Source organism: Nuphar pumila, chromosome 6 (genome assembly GCF_984573655.1).
Source record: "Nuphar pumila chromosome 6, dmNupPumi1.hap1.1, whole genome shotgun sequence".
Taxonomy (NCBI): Eukaryota; Viridiplantae; Streptophyta; class Magnoliopsida; order Nymphaeales; family Nymphaeaceae; genus Nuphar; species Nuphar pumila.
Window position 1 is genome coordinate 124172055 of NC_143254.1, and position 18536 is coordinate 124190590.

At 38.5% G+C, this 18536-nt stretch overlaps 2 protein-coding genes across 2 annotated transcripts; one reads left to right on the forward strand and one right to left on the reverse strand.

The window, feature by feature from the left end:
- The first annotated feature begins 367 nt into the window (after positions 1 to 367).
- On the forward strand, positions 368 to 6843 carry LOC149836034 (transcription elongation factor 1 homolog). Its single transcript, XM_090008934.1, has 5 exons — positions 368 to 519; positions 2779 to 2930; positions 3526 to 3596; positions 6408 to 6429; positions 6523 to 6843. The coding sequence occupies exons 2-5, from the start codon at positions 2818 to 2820 to the stop codon at positions 6581 to 6583; spliced, it is 267 nt and encodes an 88-aa protein (XP_089865060.1). The 5' UTR covers positions 368 to 519; positions 2779 to 2817; the 3' UTR covers positions 6584 to 6843.
- A 6385-nt stretch (positions 6844 to 13228) lies between these two features.
- On the reverse strand, positions 13229 to 14473 carry LOC149836035 (uncharacterized). Its single transcript, XM_090010758.1, has 2 exons — positions 14247 to 14473; positions 13229 to 13424 (listed from the first exon to the last, which is right to left on the reverse strand). Exons 1-2 carry the CDS (start codon positions 14466 to 14468, stop codon positions 13338 to 13340), a joined length of 309 nt encoding a protein of 102 aa, XP_089866884.1. The 5' UTR covers positions 14469 to 14473; the 3' UTR covers positions 13229 to 13337.
- Between the last annotated feature and the right edge of the window lie 4063 nt (positions 14474 to 18536).

Consider the following 18536-nt stretch of genomic DNA (forward strand, 5'->3'; position numbering starts at 1 on the left):
ACCTTCAAAATTATACCATTAAGGTTGTTGGGCATGTTTGATTTTGATGAAACCACTTACGTTCTTTTCAAAATTTTGATGCAATCGCAATTGTATATTAAAAAATCATAAAATAGGTTGTCAAAAATATTAGTTACTTTGATATTTATATTCAAACAAAAATCTTTAAAAAATTATCAAGTATTATATCTTCTTCCTTCTCTTCCTATTCATCGTTCTGAAGCCCTTTTCCAGCGGGTTGTTGGTGTCTTGAAAAAGATTTCGAACATGAGTCACTTATCGGGTCATACCCCGTATCTTTGTGACATACATCTAGATCCAAACCGAAATCCGTCTATAAAAGATGTTCCGTCTTAGGCGCATACTCGATTCCTTCTTTGTCTCGTCGACATCCCCTCTCTCTCGCCTCCTTCCCCAACCCTAGACGGATTCCTCCGGCGATCTCTGAGAGCGGCGTCCTCATCCCCGGTGACTCTCCGGCGTCTCATCGGTAGAGATTTTCCGACGTCTTCTGGCGAGGTATGACTCTCTTTCTTCCTCCTCCTCCTCCTCCTCCTCCTCCTCCTCCTCTTCTTCTTCTTCTCTATCCCTCTCTCTGTCTCGTCTTATTCCTCCTCTTCCTTCCCTTTTTCCTTCTCTTCTCTCCATCTCCCTCTGTCTCGTCTTCTTTCTTCTCCACTTCTTATTCATCGTTCTCCTTTTCTTCTTCTTCTCCTTCTCTGTCCCTCTCTCTCTCTATCTTCTTCTTCTTCTTATTTATCGTGTCCCTCTCTCTGTGTGCGTGCAACCTGAGGCCCTTTTCCAGCAGGTTGTTGGTGTCTAGCTTTTCCTTCTTCTTGTAATTTAGGATTTTTGTAATTTTGGCTATTTTTGAAAAATAATGTATGCAATAGCTTTAGAATTGAAACTATCATGAAATGATTGAATATAAAGACATACTTTGAATCTGATTACAATCAGTTTTATGTGTTGTTATTTTAAAGTTCCTTATCCTGGATGCTTTCATGTACCGAACATGGCATTTTTCTGTATGCTTTGTGTCTGAATAGTGGTGATTTTTGTGTGTGAGGCTGTCATGTATCATTCACATATCATATTGTCCTACGAATTTTAAAGCTCCATATCATTTAGACTTTGAATGTTTCTATTTTTTAGAATGTGTTGTCTTGTAAACATAAGAGAAACTTCAGAGTTACGTATATTAGCAAATAATGAGACTGCTACAACGGGTTGATATTGGTAATTATTTTGTTGAGGTGGTTCAGATTTCAAAGTATGTGGTGCCATGAGATAACAAGTTTGTTGTGTTAAAATCAGCATGTCCAAAGTCTACTCTTTCTACCACTTTGTTCTTTTTATGCAATTAATATGTTAGTTGCCTATGAGATTGTATTGTCGATATTAAACAGCAGTATGGAGATATGTTAGTTGCTTATATTCAACAGCTTGTGATTCTTGGATTTTCTCAAGATCCTGTGATTGTAAATCACAACCACAGCACTTTCTCAAGGTTAGTGAAACATCAGAAAAGTACAAGTTGTGATTGTGATTGCCAGTTATGGTTGTTTTAAAAAAGGATCCCATCCTTTGACATAGGATACAAAGTATCATATGTTGATCCTAGTCATCCATTTGATGCATTTGGACGGTTAAGATAAGTCCACATGCAGGTGAGAACGTGGACAGATCCTAGCCGTTGGTTGAATGGCTAGGATTGAATGTAGGATGAAACCCATCCGATGTCAAATGATGGGATCCTTACTAGGATTGTTTTGCCTTGAATCTTGTCAAGGTTAGGCACAAGATTAACCTTGTAACCAACAATCATATCATCTACTTTCTCATCTGTGAATGTTCATCCCCACCTATGAACAAAGCAAGCATGCGTTAGCACCCTATTTACAACGAATTTAATTGGACCTGGATCATATGGATTGGAACTTGAGAACAGACTTCAAATGAAGCTTAGAAGGCTTGTGTAGACATTAGGTTGGGAATCAATCTTGGAATTTGACTTGTAACAAGGGCTAAATCATATTTGGGATCCTTGTAATAAATTGGGGACACTGATAATAGACATAAATTGTAACAAGGTTGAAGATGGGTGTATTCCCCAGTGTTCAAGGGGGATCTCAAGGGTTTTACCAAACGGATTTGAGGCCTGCCAATGTACAATCATTTTTTTTCTTTTTTTTGTTGGGGGGGCTGGTGCAGCTTGGCCTAGCCAACAGAGAAAAGGCTCTAGTTTGTGCTGGAGCCTGGCTAGAGGTGCTTCATTGTGAAGGGTGGTCAATTTGTGACCCTAAGCTGTTGTAGCTTTGTCATTATTCTCTGTACAGTTCGGTGGTTAAGTGATGAATCAACCGGTGTTGTTACTTGCATAACCGAGTGTTATCCTCACCTTTTGAGAACATGGAAATTCTTAAAGGAAAACTTACATCTGTCATGCCAATGGTAATCATTAAGCAGTTAATTTATTTTTAGTTTTAACAAACCATGTGGCACCTGTACACCTAATCCACTGGATAGGGTTGGCACTGACATGATTGGCTATGTTTCAGTCTTAAGTGATCTTCAATCTTCTTATAAGGTGAGTTTGGTAAAAGTAAGTTCAGAATTGTATATAACAAGTAAGAAATACTTTTCCATTGTTTGATACAGTTAATGTTGGTATCAGCTAATTCTGTGAAGTTGAATTTCTTTGTTGCATAATATTAGTTATGGTGCCAAGAATTTGGTCTACGACTTTTTAAGCTTTTGTTTGTAATCCTTAAACAGATTGAGACTGATACTTGAGGCAACAAGCAACACTTAGACATGGGGAAGAGAAAGTCCAGGGCAAAGCCACCTCCGAAGAAGAGAATGGACAAGCTTGACACAGTTTTTAGCTGTCCTTTCTGCAATCATGGAAGCAGTGTAGAGTGTCGCATGTAAGTTCTGGGTTCTGGTAATATTTTATTCATGTCTTTGTGTATTCTTTGTTCACTAATAATCATGATATTTTAAACCAAGCCTTTTTGCGAGTGTTTAATTCTCAAGATTATATGTTGTTCGATGTGATCTCAAATATATACGGATTCTGTGTGGGACATGTTTTTCTCATCGATCTCTATGCATTGTCTGAATGATCTTGGTGATCAGACGTGATCATGCATATTGTATAAAAAGGTTTCTGGCTGATTTAGGAAGGTCGATGTAATAAACATGATCTGTTATGTCATCCTGAAACTCAAATCTTGGTCTAGATGGGTTCGGCCCATCCAGCAACTACGTGCCATGCAGGATCTAGTCTCTTCCACCCTGTGGCAGCTGCCGAATGTGCCTCACTGTGACCTGCTGCTTAACACAACTGATTTGCATGCTTACTTGGGTTCTGTCATCCATCTGGGGGATTATTGCTGGTGTTTCTAAGGCCATGCTACTCTAAGATTATTCTTTTCTGAGTTGGTTTTATCCTTTTGGCGCTTTGTGGTATTTTCTGTCTTATTTTTCAGAATTTCTCTAAGGCCATCTTTCTTCTTCCAGTGACAGGAAGGACATGATTGGAGAAGCTGCATGCAGGATTTGCCAGGAGAGTTACAGTACCTCTATCACTGGTAAAATTCTAGATAACATACATATTCTTTTCTTTTTATCTCCTCTTAGGCATGAGGCATGAAAAATGATGACTTCTGCATGTAGGGCTGGTTTTGGACTGAGTGTTAGAGCCTGAGCTTGATAGGACCTGGCTTATATGTAGGCCTGACTATGCTTGGTCCTGGGGTTTTCTTATTAATTAATAGGCCTTGGTTGGAAATACATATAAAGCTATGTCACTTGGGTACGGGTACGGGTACGGGTACGGAGGGCACAACACGGAAATTCCCAAAAATGTGGGTACAGGGATTCACCTATATATATATATATATATATATATATATATATATATATATATATATATATATAAAATCCACATTTAACAACTTTTATTCAAAGAATTAAAATTCAAGTAAGAATTGAGAAGCAACAAGCTACATTTAACAACTAAACTAGTAACATGCGAACACCAACTTTTATTCAAAGAATTAAAATTCAATTAAGAAGCAACAAGCTACAACTAACAAATTAACAATTGAAGAAATAAGTTATAACAAGCTAATAACAATTTCAGATAATAGTAATACCTAACACTTAGCACTTAGCCAACCGAAAGATGTTGCTCCTACCTCTTCATAATTTGCCGGACGTCGCTGAATGTCGCAGTATGTGAGCTCATTCAAGTTGAAGTCGTCGAGAGAGAGAGAGAGAGAGAGACAATGGGGGACGAGGGAAACGAGATAGATGGGGAAACAAGAGAGAGTGGGAGACAAAGAAGCTTGGAGGGGAGACAAGAGCCTGAGGGGATGAGGAGAATCGATATCGTCGAGGGAGAGAGATGGAGAAGACGAGAGTTACAGAGGGTGAGACAGAGTCGCATAGGGAAAGGAGGGGAATCGAGAGGCAGACGGACAGAGAAGGGGAATTGAGAGAGCAGAGAGAGAAGGGGAGGGAGACAAAAGGGGAGGTGGGGAATCAATATCACCGAGGGAGAGAAAAGGGGAGGACGAGCGTTATAGAAGGGGAGAGAGTAGAGAGTCGAGGGTTTAGGGAAGAGCAGAGAGAGATCGAGTCGAGGGTTTGGAGAGGGATGGGGGGGATTAAGTATTGGTTCGGGCAGCACCAAAATGGCCCCGCCCCTTTGACCCTGGTTTGACCAGGGAAAATCCGTGTCTGCGGTGGACTTGAACCGAGGCATAGTGCGGGACCTGACCTGCGGCGTACCCGCACAATGCCCAGTACCCACGCCCATGTCGACACAGGTATGGCTAGCGTTTAGACGGGTAGCGGTTACATAGATATAAAGTGGCTGATGTTTGGAGCCTTAACCCGATTAGAAGTTGGCCTGGTTATTTTCCAGGTCATCATGTTGGACGCTTTGAATCCTAAATCTGGCCTACCTTATCCAGCCCAATGCCTGCTCCTGCCTCCATGTATTGCTGACATCTAATATTTGACATGCTTTATGTATAACCTGTTGTCAAGAGACGTTTATCTCGTCCCTTGTCCTGGATGGTGTATATAGCTGGCTGATACTTGTGCAGATGTGGTTGCATAGAACAATATGTTTGTATAAAATGGATTATTGAATCTGTTAGTAACTTAGTATGATGTTGGAAATTTTTCTGGTGAACATCATTGCTTAGCAATTTTGTGTCTATCTCTTTTGGATGATTCCTACTTTCAAACTGTTAGTAGTTTTTCGGATATTGGGGTGTCTTGCTTATATTGGTTCTTCTTCTGGTGTTAGACACAAATATATACCATGATAAAATTCATAGAATAGAACATTTCCCATAAATAGCAATAAATTCAGCATTATTTCTTATTTTTTATATATTGTGATTTTAATCACCATTTGTATGGTTTATTAAGTTTCTTTTACTTTTGCACAAATTCTTGTTCCAAATATTTTTATATTTGCAATTTTAAATTTATCTAGATTTTTTTGATGTTTTTTGAGAAAAATTTTCTTGCAAATCCTTTATGTCTATGTCACATGGGTGCGGGTGTGCGGCACTTTCAAAAAACTTGGGTGCGGGGGTGCGGTATAATATATATATATATATATAAAGTCCAAAAGTTGGACATAAATGACCCTAGGTGTGTTGACTGCACCCAGGGTCAGGTTGACCGCATTGGGTGCGGGTGTGGGTGTGGGTGCGACACCGGTGCGACACCTAGTTGAAGAGTCCCTGTGACATAACTTTATGTTTTTTTTTGGCTGAGAAAAACCCAATAGCCTGGTTTTTTACTGTGATGTTGAGGAAAATCTGAAACAGTTCTATTGTCAGTTTTTTTTTTGGATAGGTGTCTACTATCAGTTTTAGGTACTGTTTTATGTGTCCATCTATTCTTCTGGGTTTGACTTTTTCTTTTTGTAATTTGCAATCAGTTTTTATCATCATAAAGGAACATGTGAATAATTCTTCCATGTGAAAATGTTTGTCGTGCTATTTTCCTACCATGGGGAAGTTTGCAGATGCCAGACACCAAGGCTCCCTGTTCTCAAAATTTGTTGTATCCAATGTATCTTTTGGCTAATGGTTAAAATATGATGCCTTTTCATGTGGGTTGCTTAGTTATTGTGTGCCTTCTTTCAATGGGAAAACCAAAATAGAGTCCAAAAATGCATCTTTTACACTTTTTTCAACATTGATTGGAGAATGGTCCATTGTTATGTCAAATTTCTTCAAAATGAGGAGTTTGAGATTATTGTGAAAGATGATTTTAACCAACTATTGGTGGCATTTCCTAGTTGTATTCTCGTCTTCTTGTGGTGGTACTAATACTTAGTTCTTTTTCACCGGTTGCTTCTTCCCTCCTTGCAGCACTGTCAGAGCCAATAGACGTGTAAGTTACTCTCTTACTCTTGTTTACTAGTTAAATCTCAACAATCCACGAGCGAAGTTATTTTTTATTTTTTTTCATATGTGAATTCTGCAGGTACAGTGAATGGATCGACGAGTGCGAGAGGGTTAACAATCTTGCAGAAGATGCTGCTTAGCCCTGGGTGTATTAGATATATTAAATACATATTAACGCTGTAATTGTTTTAAGCTCTTTTGCCTGATGAGGTGTGCCGGTTGCATCTGTAACACCATGCTCTGGAGGTATTTGTCTCTGTACATAGTTGGTTCTAGTGTTTGCTGTTGGGTAATATAATAGTGGTAGCAGTAATAATACCACGAATGCTGTGTGTCGCGTACCGTATGTCTTAACTGAATTTTTGGCATTCCCATGTCTAATAATCTGATCTCGGAGCAATGGTTGCATTATTTGGCCCCACCATAACGTTTTCATCTGTTTTAAGAGAGAGAGAGAGAGAGAGAGAGAGAGAGAGAGAGAGAGATCACAACCAATGTCTAAGTCTAAGACGGTGAAATTGTATGTTCAGTATGTACGGAAGGAACGGTGGGCACTGGTCAAGTCTTATGCAGACTTCCGTGGTGCGAGGATGGGGCTGAAATTTTATGCCTACAAAGTTGTCGTGTTAGAGTTTTTTTTAGAGGAATTGTCAATCATTTATGTTAGAAATTTTAATTGGGTTTTCGATGTCTACGCTGGTCGCTTCCTACCCTAATATTTTGTTTATATCTATTTTCCCGCGGATTTTCAATATTTGAGAGAGAGAGAGAGTTCCTATGTAAATCCAGCTTCATAGTGAAACTGATTTCGTTGAGAATTCTTGTATTGGTTAAGGATGTAATGTGCTTTATTTGTTGCTTGATGAACGTCTAATTGAGCACTCTTCGGTATTCCCGATAATTTTACTTGAAAATTAGTAAATCATCCACGTGGGCCTACATTTGCATGAATGAAATTCTTAATGGTTTTCTTCGTTTTAACAGTCGATTTATTTAATCGGTTCTATCCACTGTCAAAGAATCTATAACTTATGGACGTTTTATTTAGGAATAATTTGCGAAGAGCTGCCCAACTTATCAGCTATTTGTAAGTAGTTTAACGTTTTCACTTATTATAGTTAACTATCTGATATTATAAGTTATGTTTCTAAGACATGCTTAGTCATAAAATCAGCTAGTTGACCTTTGTTTATTTAAAAAATGTGGCTAAAATAACTTCATTATTGAATTGTTTAAAAAAATACCATAAGATTGCATAAGATGGAAATCATTGAATGCATGATAAAAAGAACAAAGTACATTTTATATTTCAAGCGGGTATTTGAAATTCCTTCTGGTAAAAGTAAATAATGTATAACTCAAATATTTAGTCAGCTTTTTATAAATGGGGTGCAGTTTTTGTTAAATTTTTTTTTATTTAGTAAAGCATAAGGATAAGGCGATGACCTCTCCTTAAGGACTCGTTTCATGGCAAAAATGATACATTCCCACGGATAATTACGTTGGTCTCACCTGGGTCCCACTGTCAACATCAAACACACGATTCCCTTTCCCCACCCCACATCTTTTAGGGGCTGATGGTGAAAATACATTGTAATTCCACATGAATATTTAACGCTACATTTGACTCTTTTTTTGTAAATTTTTTTTTTTTGAAAACACGACTGTTCTTATTTTTAAATTATCTTTTTAATGCAAGTTTTCAAACCAAGATCCAAAATTCACACAAGAGAATTTGCACACTTATACAAAACATAAGTCATTCATTTTACAAAATGTATCTTATACAAAATGTTTATCATTATTTACAAGGTTCAAAAAATAACATAAGTAGTTCTAAATCCACATTCCTAAATGTCCACAGGCTGCTCACGTGTCCTCCGCTGCCACATCCGCCTATCGTTGAGCACCTAAAAATAGTAACAATTGAAGGAGTGAGACAACACACGTCTCAGTGTAATCAAACTACTAAACACGAGTGTTGCAAGGTAGTAGCAATAGATTAAGTCAGTTTGAAAAATCACTTGGCTAAAACTTCATTTTTCAAATAAGAAGAATCAACCCTTAATTCATTAGGTGTCGACCTTCAGGAGAACTCACACCATGAAAGAGACTCAGGAGGAGTCGATCTTATTGAACCGGAGGTCGACCCTCAACTGAAATTAAGTCTCTCTAAAAGTACAAAGAGGAGTCGACTACACATACTCAACTTGGGTTAGTGCAAAAAATGGGTTTCTTTTGGACCACCCATACCCACATCAGTTCCTTACGATACAAAAATTGCTCTAAAAATACTAAATATTTATACTGCAGTCATTGAACTAATTTAACATTATTTCATTGCACTCCATACCTAACAACATATATCTGAAGTCCAAACACCAAAAAAATCACATTTGAGTATTTCAGGAGTCGACTGACCTGTTGAAGAGTCAACCCTTAGTACTCAAGAGTCAACTCATCTGTTCACAGGGATCGACTCTAATATTTCAAGAGTCAACTCTATGTTTCAAGGGTCACCTCTTATATTTCAAGAGTCAACTCATTATGAAGCAAGGGTCGATCCTGGCACTATAAGAGTCGACTCCCTAAATGCAGGGGTCAACCCTTTGTCCCCAAAAATACATATTAGAATTCTAAACTTGAGGTCAACCCTTGATCTGCAGGGGTCGACCCTCAAGAATAGAGCAGAGTGCATATCCATGAACGAGTCGAGTCCTAACCAGCAGGAGTCGACCTTCAAGAATAGAGCAGAGTGCATATACATGAAAGAGTCGACTTCTCACCAGCAGGAGTCGACCCTAAACATGGCTAAACCGAAAATCTCAACTCCAAAACAAAAAATTTCAACTCAAATTCATGAATTCTCATTCTAAAATACGAAATAAATATTTGTATAAAAAAACATGATAAAATACACCTGCATACTTTTGCAAACACCATTTCTTAAGCTTACCACCATCATGGGTATGTGAAATTTTGAAAGCTCAAATTGAAAACAATTTTGAACAAATTCATAGCATGCAGCGAGTTTCTCAGCAGAAAACACATGATGCACACGTTAAACACTTCCTAAACATGCAAAAATTTTACTTAAGCTAGCATATTTTTCAAACAAACTTCATCTACGTGCTTACATGCCACCAGACTTTCATAGAGTAAAGGGATCACACTTTGTTTGTCACAAGAAAAACCAGAAAATCCACCAACTATGAATTGTCGGTACCCAGATTACAAAGACTCCCAAATGCATTCGTAAATCTCCCCAGATCTTGCTGGCTAGGACCACCAAACATGATTTGGAACGAGGTATCCTCTCTTCCTCTACCAAAATGCAATGGGTGTGAGGGAATAGGGCAAAAAAAAAAATTAGAGGGTGGGCCTGCACTTTGGTGAGTGAGACAAGATTAAGAGTGAAGAGATGAGAGAGAGAGAACCAGAGTAAATGCATAATCAAAGGAGAGAGATTTGATTAATTTTAATAAAAAGCATTAACCATGATCATATCTCTCTCTCACATGTCAAACAACGTCATACTGGTAGGGTCGGGTCGAGCTGCTGTCCCTTTTTATGACAACTGGTCTTGTCACAATTATCCTAATACCCTTGTAGCCTATTTTATTGTCCAACTCATCCTTCCTATACCAAAACTGCCCTTAACTCTAAACCTATTTACCAAACATCTATCTCTCTTTAAAACTAATATTTTTTTAACAAATCCCTAACTCATCCCCTTGACAAGTTAGTCCTTTACCTTTTCTAAAAATTCTAGGCACGTCTCTTACCCAAAAATTATGATTCTACTCCTTTATCAAATCAGATTCGATCCAAACCCGATTTTGATGATTTCAGGGTTCATCTTTCTCGAAATCATATATATGATAATATTAAATCATGAATTGCACGTAAAAACTTGCATTATTATATTACAATATAAAAATACAAATTACGGAAGAACATGATGTTACATACATAAGATTGTTTCAGAACTTTATATACTTTTTTTTTTAAAATTTGAGGCGTCTACAACTAGATATATAAAGATAAAATAGTGTTGATTGCATGTACAAACAACTAACAAATTTCAACATGGTGAAACTTTCCTATCATCCATTGTTTGATATCTTGTCCATGTTGCTTCTTTGTATAGCAATGAGGCAAAAATAACGACACTAAGATCGGACTCCTTCCAATGATAACTTAGGTATAGGTTTATAGGCGATTTAATACATAAGCTGACCGCTGAAGTGGTTACCCATGTGGTCAGCGGGTTCCTATGTCAGGCTGAAGGTCCACCATCAAATCTCGTTGGTACATGGATGCTGCTGTTTCTTTATCATAGTTGGAGCACATAAGGCTGGGTAAGCTGGAGTTTTTCCTCGTAGGGAGGCAGGCCCATAAACTGACCTGATTCTTGATGGTTTTTCTTTGTCATAAAAAAACCATTAGATAAACAATTTAACATGATTCAATCTTTGGCCATGTTTTTTTTTTTTTGACAAAAAACATGATTTCCTAAATTACAAAATTTTCTTACTTTTCTGCAGTTGATTTTTGTTAAAAAGAAGTTTGGCACACCGAGGTGGTATCCCATGTGGTAAGCAGGGTCTTGTGCCAAGCTGAAGGTCCAGGTTCGAATCCCTCTGTCACATTGGGCTTAAGAGATATCTGGTAAGGTCTGCACACAAGTTGAATTGTAACAATTCTAATGATAGGGATGACTTTGGGGTTATGATTGAATCCCACTTGACCACCGCACCTCTCCTTGATAACAAGCCTGTTTAATAGCTCCACCATCTCGTGACGTGAGACGGGACATGTGTAGAAATATTAATACATTAATTAAGGCCACTGTGGGTTCCCGTCTTACCCAAGAGAATTGCTGAGTCTATGACCTCAAGGCTAGGGATGGCAGTGGACCGCGGCGGGGGACAAGGTCTCCACCCCTGCCCCGTTTCAAAATCCGAACCTCCATCCCCGCAAGGGGATGGATTTTAACCTCCACCCCCGCCTCCATCCCCGTTTCATGTCCTCCATCCCCAATCCAAACGGGGGCGAGGTGGGCGGGGCCCCGTTTCCCCTTAGTCTATAATCATTCTTTAAAGGATTGGAGACAGGGTGGGGCTAGGCGGGGATTGGGACGGGGCAGGGTGGGGAAAAGAGTAAGTCCATCCCCGCACGGGGATAGATTTTAACCTTCATCCCCAGTTCAAACGGGGCGAGGCTGGGTGGAGCCCCGTTGTCCCCCGGTCCACTGCCATCCCTACTCAATGTTTAGCTTTTTTTTATTGAAAGCGCTTAGTTCCTTTACTAGCAGAACCGCTGTCCGAAGGACGGGAACTACCATGAAACTGTGTCTTATGCATATATACAAAAATAAAAATGATGAAAAATTTGATGTGTTTCCTAAAATGCCCAACAAATTTCAAAATCTGTTTGATGTCCAATTTCACAAGTTTTTGACTTTTTAAAACCTTTTTACCCTTAGTAGTGTAAATCTCACCCGATTTTTGGGAGTTATGTCGCAATTCTCACTAAAAACGAAATTCGCATGATATTTTTGCAAAAATCATGAATTTCTCCGTCTATGTGGGTCGCCACCTACTCTAAAGGCCTGTTTGAGATCGATAGCTAGGATGGGCGTTTATGGAGTTTATGCATTCGAGGAAGTGGTAGATACCACCTTTAAAAGGTGCTAGTTGCCAAATCCATTCTTTAGTGTAAATACAAAGGAGAAAGAGCCTCACTTCCCATCTCAAAGGCATAAACACCCATCCTAGCGTCGAGATTTCAAACGGAACTGCCATAAGCGTTTGACCAAGATTTTGCCTCGGAAACACCAAATGGGTAAACGCCGACCCTATCGCCGAGATTCTAAACAGACCCTAACATTTTATTTGAAATTCTAGAGAGAGACTCTTTCTGATTACTATGTTAATCCAGCATCACAGTCCAATTGATTTGGTTGAGAATTCTAAGATTAGTTGCAAATATGATATGGTTTATTGTTTTTTTAATGACAAGGAACCCTCACCCAAGTGAGAAAAACCCCCAGTGGGGCCCCACGACCACCCTGCCTTAAGTAGTCCACCTCTAAAAGCTATGGACACACCCGTGTGCCACCAGGGTTTGATCTGGTGCCCTCATAACCACCCTGCAGGCCACGCTGGCAACCCACAGTGGTGAGATGGTTTATTGTTGCTTGATGAACCTCTAATTGAGCATTCCTGTAGTCCTCCGTAGGGGTGGCAAAACCTGACACGACCCGCCAACCCGCCTCTTAGGCGGGTTCGGGTTGGGCTTAAGCCAACCCGTTTAATAAACGGGTTGACGCGCCTACACTACAACAGAGCAGTAGATTAGCGACGACCACCTTTCGTCGCTAATCCGTCGCTAACCATGTTAGCGACGGATTAGCGACAACGCGGCGACAGTATGCTTACGTCGCGAATATTTCGACGCTAACTGGCGACGGAATTATTCCGTCGCCAAGTCCGTCGCTAATTGCGACGGAATAACGAGCGCTATATTCCGTCGCCAATCCGCCGGTACTAAACGGCGACCACGGCGTGGCGACGGATTTAATTCCGTCGCTAAGCCGTCGCTAGATTAATATGAATAGCGACGGAATCATCCGTCGCTAATCCGTCGCAAAAACGAAAAAAAATCAAAAAAAATTTATTTAAAAATTAATTACGGAGAACTGTACAATTTATATTTCCTGTACAATTTATATTTCCTGTAAATAAAAAACAAACCACACAAAAAAATTCATATAACAAGTATCTATAATAATTAATCGTTCCACCTTAAAACTAAGAAGTTTAATTATTTACAATTCAACAATTACAATTAGGAAAAATAAAAAAAATAGAACTTCTTCAACACAGTCCTCTAATCATCGCCAAGATTTTGTGCGTCTTCTTGTTCATTGTCTTTATCTGTCCCTTCAGCTCCACTACCCTGATTATCGCTAGCAGCCTACACAAGAAAAGAACAGTCAGTATTGATAAACAAAATATAATGAAATAAATTACACACTATATGTGATTCTATCATGTGCTCATGTGTGATCTAAGGCAATAAAAAAACTCTATATGTGATTCTATCATGCTCATATGTGTGCTAAGGCAGTCAAAAAATTGAATATGTGATTATAGCATGTTCATATGTGTTCTAAGGCATATAAAAAAACTCTATATGTGATTCTACCATGCTCAGATGTGCTTTAAGGCAAGCAAAAAACTATATATGTGATTCGATCATGCTCGTATGTGTGCTAAGGCAGTAAAAAAATTGAATATGTAAATATAGCATGCTCATATGTGCTCTAAGGCAGGCAAAGCCAAAAATTTTATATGTGATTCTATCATAAATGATATATAACATGTTCATATGTGTTCTAAGGCAGTTAAAAAACTCTATATGTTATTATAGCATGTTCATATGTGTGCTAAGGCAGTCAAAAAACAGAATATGTGATTATAATATGCTCATATGTGTTCTTAGGCAGTAAAAAAACTGAATATGTGATTATAGCATGCTTATGTGTTCTAATGCAATCAAAAAAACTTTATATGTGATTCTATCATGCTCATATGTGCTCTAAGACAGACAAAAAGTTAAATATATATATATGTGATTCTATCATGCTCATATGTGTGCTAAGGCAGTAAAAAAATTGAATATGTGATTATAGCATGTTCATATGTGTTCTAAGGCATCTAGAAAAACTCTATATGTGATTCTACCATGCTCAGATGTGCTTTAAGATAGTCAAAAAAACTATATATGTGATTATACCTGAGAGGGACCTGGAATCGAAGATCCCCTATCCTGAACAGCGGCCTTGATCTCATTTCGGAGAAAGGGGGCGACGGTGTATTGGAAGTAGTTATTCAGTGATTCATTAATGATCTCGCGTACATCATCACCGGAAAGAATAGTCGACTGCTTGGAGCTTATGTCGGCGCAAGAAGTTGGTGAGCCGTAACTGGAAGAACCAATAACTGGTGAAGTGTTCATATTACTCCCAAACCCGAACACACGACCTTTTTTGGGTTCACCTGCTGCAGTCACCCATGCTGTAGGATCAAATGATGGATGCTGAGTAGCGTCTTCACCATATCGCTCTACCATTTGTTGCTCATATGCCTCCTACAAAATAATGTTTAAAGTATTCATTAATAATTAATGATAACATTATGATGACTTGCATATATATTGCAATGATTATTAATAGAATTAATACATACCGTTGTCGTTCTCGCCTTCTCTGATACGAAGACTCCCGTGGTCTTCCGTTTATGTGTTTCTACAAACACATCCTTATATGGTACACTGCCTCCTTTTTCTGCTTCCTGCGAAGTTAAATGACAAAAGATTTAGTACACAAATTTGCAACTATACTTATAAAATTAATATTATATATTGATGAGTTACCATTTTCTTTAGGTGGCTCCCAAATGTCTTAGATCCACCTGTGTGTAGATGGGCTTCGGGCATCTTCGATCGATTTTGTGAAGCCTTCGCAGAGCGATTTTTAAATGCATCTCCCGCCCACATATCGCACATTTTATCCCAGTAATCTCTCCTGATAGTAATAGGACCATGGCCCTTCCACAGTAATGGATCATCTACTACGCCAGATGCTTTTTTTGCTGCAGTCTTCATAGTGTGCAGCATGTCTGCAAATCGATTGGCAGCCACCTTCTGCCACACCTTCCTTGCATCATTTTCTTCCACCGTAGTTGCAAAGCGATTCGAAGCCTACAAATATTTTCAGAAAGTTAGTAGACATTGCTTAAATAAATTAAATATGAAACACATTAACTATGAGGAACAACTGTATACCATGAATGAGGACCACAATCTGTCTAATACCTCCTTTGGGTACTCTTTCCATTGAGCAACTGGTCCTGGTAGATGTTGAAGAAGTGAATTCCTAATCTCCCGTACTACTTCTTGTGGCTCAAACCTCGTGCTGCACATGAATTGTTACACAGTAAATATCAATATAAAATATTTAAAAGATATGCAATAATTGAAAACAAAATACTTACGGTCGATTATCGATATACACTATTCGAATGAGTCTTCTTGTGCCAGCCTGTGAAGACCCTGTTTCCTGTGTTGGCTGTTGACTTGTGCGATCAACTGGTGTAGGTGGGTCGTATACAGGCGCAACATCATCTGTAAAAAAATACACACCAAGTTCTCAGAATGTGCATTTGAACTAATCAAGCATCTAATTAGTTATATGATATACCTATCACAGGAGCCCGTGAAGATGAAGGTTGAGCCTGGCTACTACTGGATGAGCGACCACTATAACCTCCACGAACCATATTCTAACAAATAACATATGTCATACAATACATTCAAATAATTCACATCAAGTATTACAATGCATTCAAGTCATTCACATCAAGCATTGCAATGCATTCAAATAATTCAAATCATTGACATCAAGTATTGCACTAATTCAAATCATTCGTTAATTGCATAAATTATAATACATTCAGATAAATTACAATGCATTCGAATCATTCGTATCAAGTATTACAGTACATTGAAATAAAATTTTTAATCATTCACACCAAGTATTGCAATACAACTCACATCAAGTATTACAATGCATTTAAATAGAGGTTTGTAGTATAAGATTTTTTTCACTAGCTTGAGAATTCTTCCTCGTCACTAGTTTGACTTTCTTCTTCTTCTTCTTCTTCTTCTTCTTCTTCTTCATTGTTTGCCCATCCACTTGGTACATCATTTGGATCACATTCCTCTATGAATGTTTCATCAGCCAATGGAGATATGACATGCATATCATGCGCAACATCGTGACCATAAGCGAAGTCACAGACATCATCTGATTGATAGTAATCACTGTCTTCAGCTAACTCATCTTCTTGTAACTGATCATACTCGGGGTATAGTTTGGATTTCACCTTGCAAACTGCCCACCATTCATTTCCATCTGACTTTTTTATACTCGGATATGAAGTATAATAAACTTGTTGAGCTTGCGAGGCTAATATGAATGGTTCATATGTTCCAAACCTGGATTTATGATTCACCTCCACAATGCCTGAAGCTTTGTCGAGTCTTGTTGCAGTTGGATCAAACCAATGACACTTGAATACCGTAACCCTGTTATTCATGCCTAAGTAAGTCAACTCCATTATTTCCTCTATAACACCGTAGTAATCATGTTCATTTTTACCGTAGCTGCTACCCTTGACACACACGCCACTATTTATCGTTGATTTGTTTATACCATAGTCTTTTGTATGGAATCGATAACCATTTACGATATACCCGTTGTAGCATTGCACAACTTTGGTCGGACCATTTTCTAAATCACATATTCCTTGATCTTTAACATCACCATGGCGAACCTACGCACAGACATAAACAATTATTGTGATCACGATCAATTAAGTAACTTAGTGTTGTTTATAAGTACAAAATTTATGTTAGCTTCTTTACCAACTGTTTCAACCACTCCACAAACTTAGTTTCACGTTCTTTTTGTACTTCTGCATTAGTGAGATGTGAAACTTTGCTTTGCAACTCCAGATCAAATCGTCTGCAAACCACAAATACTTATATTACCGAGCCATGTATCCACATATAGAACATAAAAGGATTTATAATTGAGTTGCATATACATATACTTACTCGATGTATGGGTCGATCGCTGAACAATTAAAAAGAATATAGATGTGTGCTGCATCTTGCTCTCGATCTGTCAATAGCCTTGATCGGCAACTACCAAATGCATGCCCAAGTCGTTGAAATATCGACAGCTTGTCAGCTACAGTTACTTGTTCTCCATCATCGTTACGGGGCGGGCATGTGTAACGTGTTGAAATATGAGGTTCGAAGTACATAGATGAGAAATTTGAAATCTCTTCTAAAGTGTACGCCTCACAAATAGAGCCTTCTACTCTTGCTTTATTACGAACCTTTTTTTTTAGGTCGAACATGCATCTGACAAGAATATACATTTCAAATTTTAAATATCTGTCATTAAAGAGACAAATATAAAAAAATATATACCTTTCAAATGGGTACATCCATCGATATTGCACAGGGCCACCAACCCTTAGTTCATATGGCAGATGTATGATCAAATGTTCCATAACATCGAAAAATGCTGGCGTAAATATCTTTTCTAACAGACAAACAGTGGTGATGACAGAGTCCTCGAGATTCTTTACATCTGATACAATGACCTCCGATGCGCACAATGTTCTGAAAAATCCGCTCAACTCAGACAATACCCCCCATATAGGTTTGTCTAACATATCATGGAATGCTAGGGGTATCAATCGTTGCATAAAGATATGACAATCATGGCTCTTCAACCCATATAACTGTCCATCGTCAATCTTCACAGCCCGAGCAATGTTAGAGACATATCCATCTGGAAATCTCAGTTGTCTCAACCATTGACATACATGTTTTATTTGATCAGGTCCGAGCACGTACTTCGCCTTTGGTTTCAGTACTTTGCCATTATACTCTTTGAGTTCCAATTCTGGTCTTTTACATATTAATTTTAAATCCATACGGGCCTTCGGATTATCCTTCGTTTTTCCTTTAATATTCATTACTGTATTGAACACATTATCAAACACATTTTTCTCTACATGCATCACATCCAAATTATGTCGTATCAATAGGGTCGGCCAATACGGTAGTTCCCAAAAAATAGATTTTTTCGTCCAATTGTGTTCCTTCCCAAATCCACGGAAGGGTGTAGGACTGCGGGCATCTGTTAATACATTTGGAAAGTATCGCAATCTTCTTAAAATCTCTATGCCAGACAATCTTGAGGATGGACCTTCCATTTCAGTTGTGCCTGCTGTAAATGCATTCTTTTGACGTCGGAACGGATGATCGCTGGGTAGAAATCGACGATGGCAATCAAACCAGCAAGGCTTCCTTCCATGCCTCAATCTAAAAGCTTTGGAATCCTCCATGCAGTACGGACAAGCCAACCTCCCATGTGTGCTCCAACCAGATAACATACCATATGCAGAGAAGTCACTGATTGTCCATAGAACAGCGGCCTTCATGTTG